This window comes from Euphorbia lathyris, chromosome 7, assembly GCF_963576675.1.
Source record: "Euphorbia lathyris chromosome 7, ddEupLath1.1, whole genome shotgun sequence".
NCBI classification, from domain to species: Eukaryota; Viridiplantae; Streptophyta; class Magnoliopsida; order Malpighiales; family Euphorbiaceae; genus Euphorbia; species Euphorbia lathyris.
Window position 1 is genome coordinate 57,159,780 of NC_088916.1, and position 2,287 is coordinate 57,162,066.

Consider the following 2,287-nt stretch of genomic DNA (forward strand, 5'->3'; position numbering starts at 1 on the left):
TATGGAAAATGATGATTTTTTTGGTTTGACTTCCTTTAAATATGAAAATATTATTTTTCAGAAGATATAAATAATTTTTCAAAATGTTAATTTTCCTAATTCAAGCAGGGTAAATATGTAAATTTCCTAATTAAGAATAGAAGTTACAATGTTAAAATTTTGCCCCAATTCAAATATACAACGTCCTTTGTAACCTTCTTTCCTTCTTTCCTTCACTTATATATAAACACTCTTCTGATCTGAGCTCCCATTCTCTTTCTGGCGCTTTCTGTAACACTCTCCTGATCTGATCTGAGCTCTCATTCTCTTTCCGGCGATTTCTGTAACACTCTTCTGATCTGATCTGAGTTCTCATTCTCTTTCCGGCGATTTCCGTTTTGTCCAATTACAATGGTAGTTTCCGGAAACAAAGGAGGAGGAGGAGGAGAAGTTCATCGTTTCAATCTTCTTCCTTGCTTTAAGTGGGGAAATCAGAAACAACTCCGCTGCGTGGGAGTGTCCGATTCTACCGCCGTTAAGGATAATAATGGAGCCTCTGCTGATCGCATCAAGAGAAGCCGATCTCCGGCGACCGAGATTGTGGCTGCTCCCGATGACGAACTCCGTAATTTCAAGAAATTCAAACCGACAGTCGACAGTAATGGCGTTGAGGAAGGGATCGAGACAGTCAGGGAGAAGCTTACGATTCTGAGGAAAGGAGTTGAAAGCCATGAGAAACCAACTCAGCGTCATCACCAGAAACGGGAGGATACAGAGGTACAAGCCAAAAAAACATGGAATCTGAGAAAAAGAAAACCTCCGGTTGGGGGAAATTCAATTAGTGGGAAGGGCTTGAGAATTGAAGAAAGAGGAGTAAGTAATTCTTCAGCAGAAGTTAGGCCGAAGTTTTCGTTGGCGCTATCAAAGAATGAGATTGAAGATGATTTTATGACGATGTTAGGCCATAAAGCTCCTCGGAGGGTGAAGAAGCGGCCCAGGAAAGTCCAAAAGCAAATGGATGTATGTCAAATTGTGAATTCAAAGATTAATTTCCTCCTAATTCTTAGATTAATTTGATTAATTTCCTCCTGACTCTTAGATTAATTTGGTTAATTCTCCAGTGATGTTTCTTAGATTAATTTGGTGTTGTTGTTTTTGGTTGCAGATGATATTTCCTGGGTCGGGGTTGGCGGGGTTACTCTTGATAGATATAAAGTGCCGGAGGAGAAGGGCAAGGGCAAGGGCAAGGTAATTTTGTTTTTAATTTCTTTAATCTTTGATCGGTTGCTGAGATTTCCACATTTTCGCTTGTACCTCGTATTTTTTACACCCTCGTACAGTGAAAAACAATTTAAATTTTTTTATCCAGCCAACTGCATGATTAGGGATGTGAAACGGTTTGGTGTAAATCGTGTATCGAATCGAACCGGTTGAATTTGGTTTTTAAGTTTGCTTTTTTTTTTGACATTTTGGTTTGGTATCGTTTTAATTTTAAAGTGTATTTTGGTATTTGGTTTGGTTTGGTTTGACAAAAAATGTAAAAAAAATCGAACCGTGCCAAATTAGACATATTTTAGGAATAAGGTGCAAAAACAATCATAACGTTTATACTTAGGAGCAATTTACCTTTAAAGTCTAAAATGATGCAATTTTACTCTTTAAGATTGACATATATTTGATTTTACAAGTTTAATTTTGTTTATTATTATCGAGGTAAATTTAATGAGAAAATATGGTGATTTTCATTTGTTATTTATTATTTTTAACTTAATTCGGTTTGTTTGGTTTAAACCAAACCAAACATTTCGGTTCGGTTTTATTACCTATCATTCGATTTGGTGTCGGTGTCATTATTCTATTCATTTCAGTATTCGATTTTTTCGGTTTGGTTCGATTTTATGATGGTTGTATTCCCTACTTTATTTTCCCGTTATCTTTGCATTTTCCATTTGTATTTTATTTTCAATTTTATGATTTTTTTTTGTAAAGTTAAAATCTTTTCTTTTCTCCCTATGCAGAGGTAGAAGTTTGGGGCAAGTTCAAATTTTTGTTCACTGATTTAGAAGTATAGAGATGTAATCCATTGAGGTGAACTAATTTTGTAGTGTTTAATTATAATACTTTCCTTCTATTTTATAGAATATCTTAAATGTAAAGAAATGGCGGTTAGATGTTCTTAGCTAAAAGGAAATATGCCTTGTTTCCAATGGCATTGTTTATTGCGTAACTTATTCATTTATCTTCACCTTCATTTTGGTGAACTTTCTTACTAAATTGTGTTAATACATACTCTTTTTTCCATAAATGT

At 34.9% G+C, this 2,287-nt stretch overlaps 1 protein-coding gene across 1 annotated transcript; it reads left to right on the forward strand.

Moving 5' to 3' along the window:
• Nucleotides 1-321: 321 nt before the first annotated feature.
• Nucleotides 322-2,080, forward strand: LOC136234884 (uncharacterized). The gene is made up of 3 exons (XM_066024374.1): nucleotides 322-999; nucleotides 1,145-1,227; nucleotides 1,998-2,080. The coding sequence occupies exons 1-3, from the start codon at nucleotides 391-393 to the stop codon at nucleotides 2,035-2,037; spliced, it is 732 nt and encodes a 243-aa protein (XP_065880446.1). The 5' UTR covers nucleotides 322-390; the 3' UTR covers nucleotides 2,038-2,080.
• The last annotated feature ends 207 nt before the right edge of the window (nucleotides 2,081-2,287 follow it).

Bases quoted from the DNA above. Each gene is read 5' to 3' on its own strand.
- LOC136234884 (XM_066024374.1), top strand. From the start codon at position 391: ATGGTAGTTTCCGGAAACAAAGGAGGAGGAGGAGGAGAAGTTCATCGT. The intron at 1,000-1,144 runs GTATGTCAAATT...TTTTGGTTGCAG, and splicing joins AAGTCCAAAAGCAAATGGAT to ATGATATTTCCTGGGTCGGG. The intron at 1,228-1,997 runs GTAATTTTGTTT...CTCCCTATGCAG, and splicing joins AGGGCAAGGGCAAGGGCAAG to AGGTAGAAGTTTGGGGCAAG.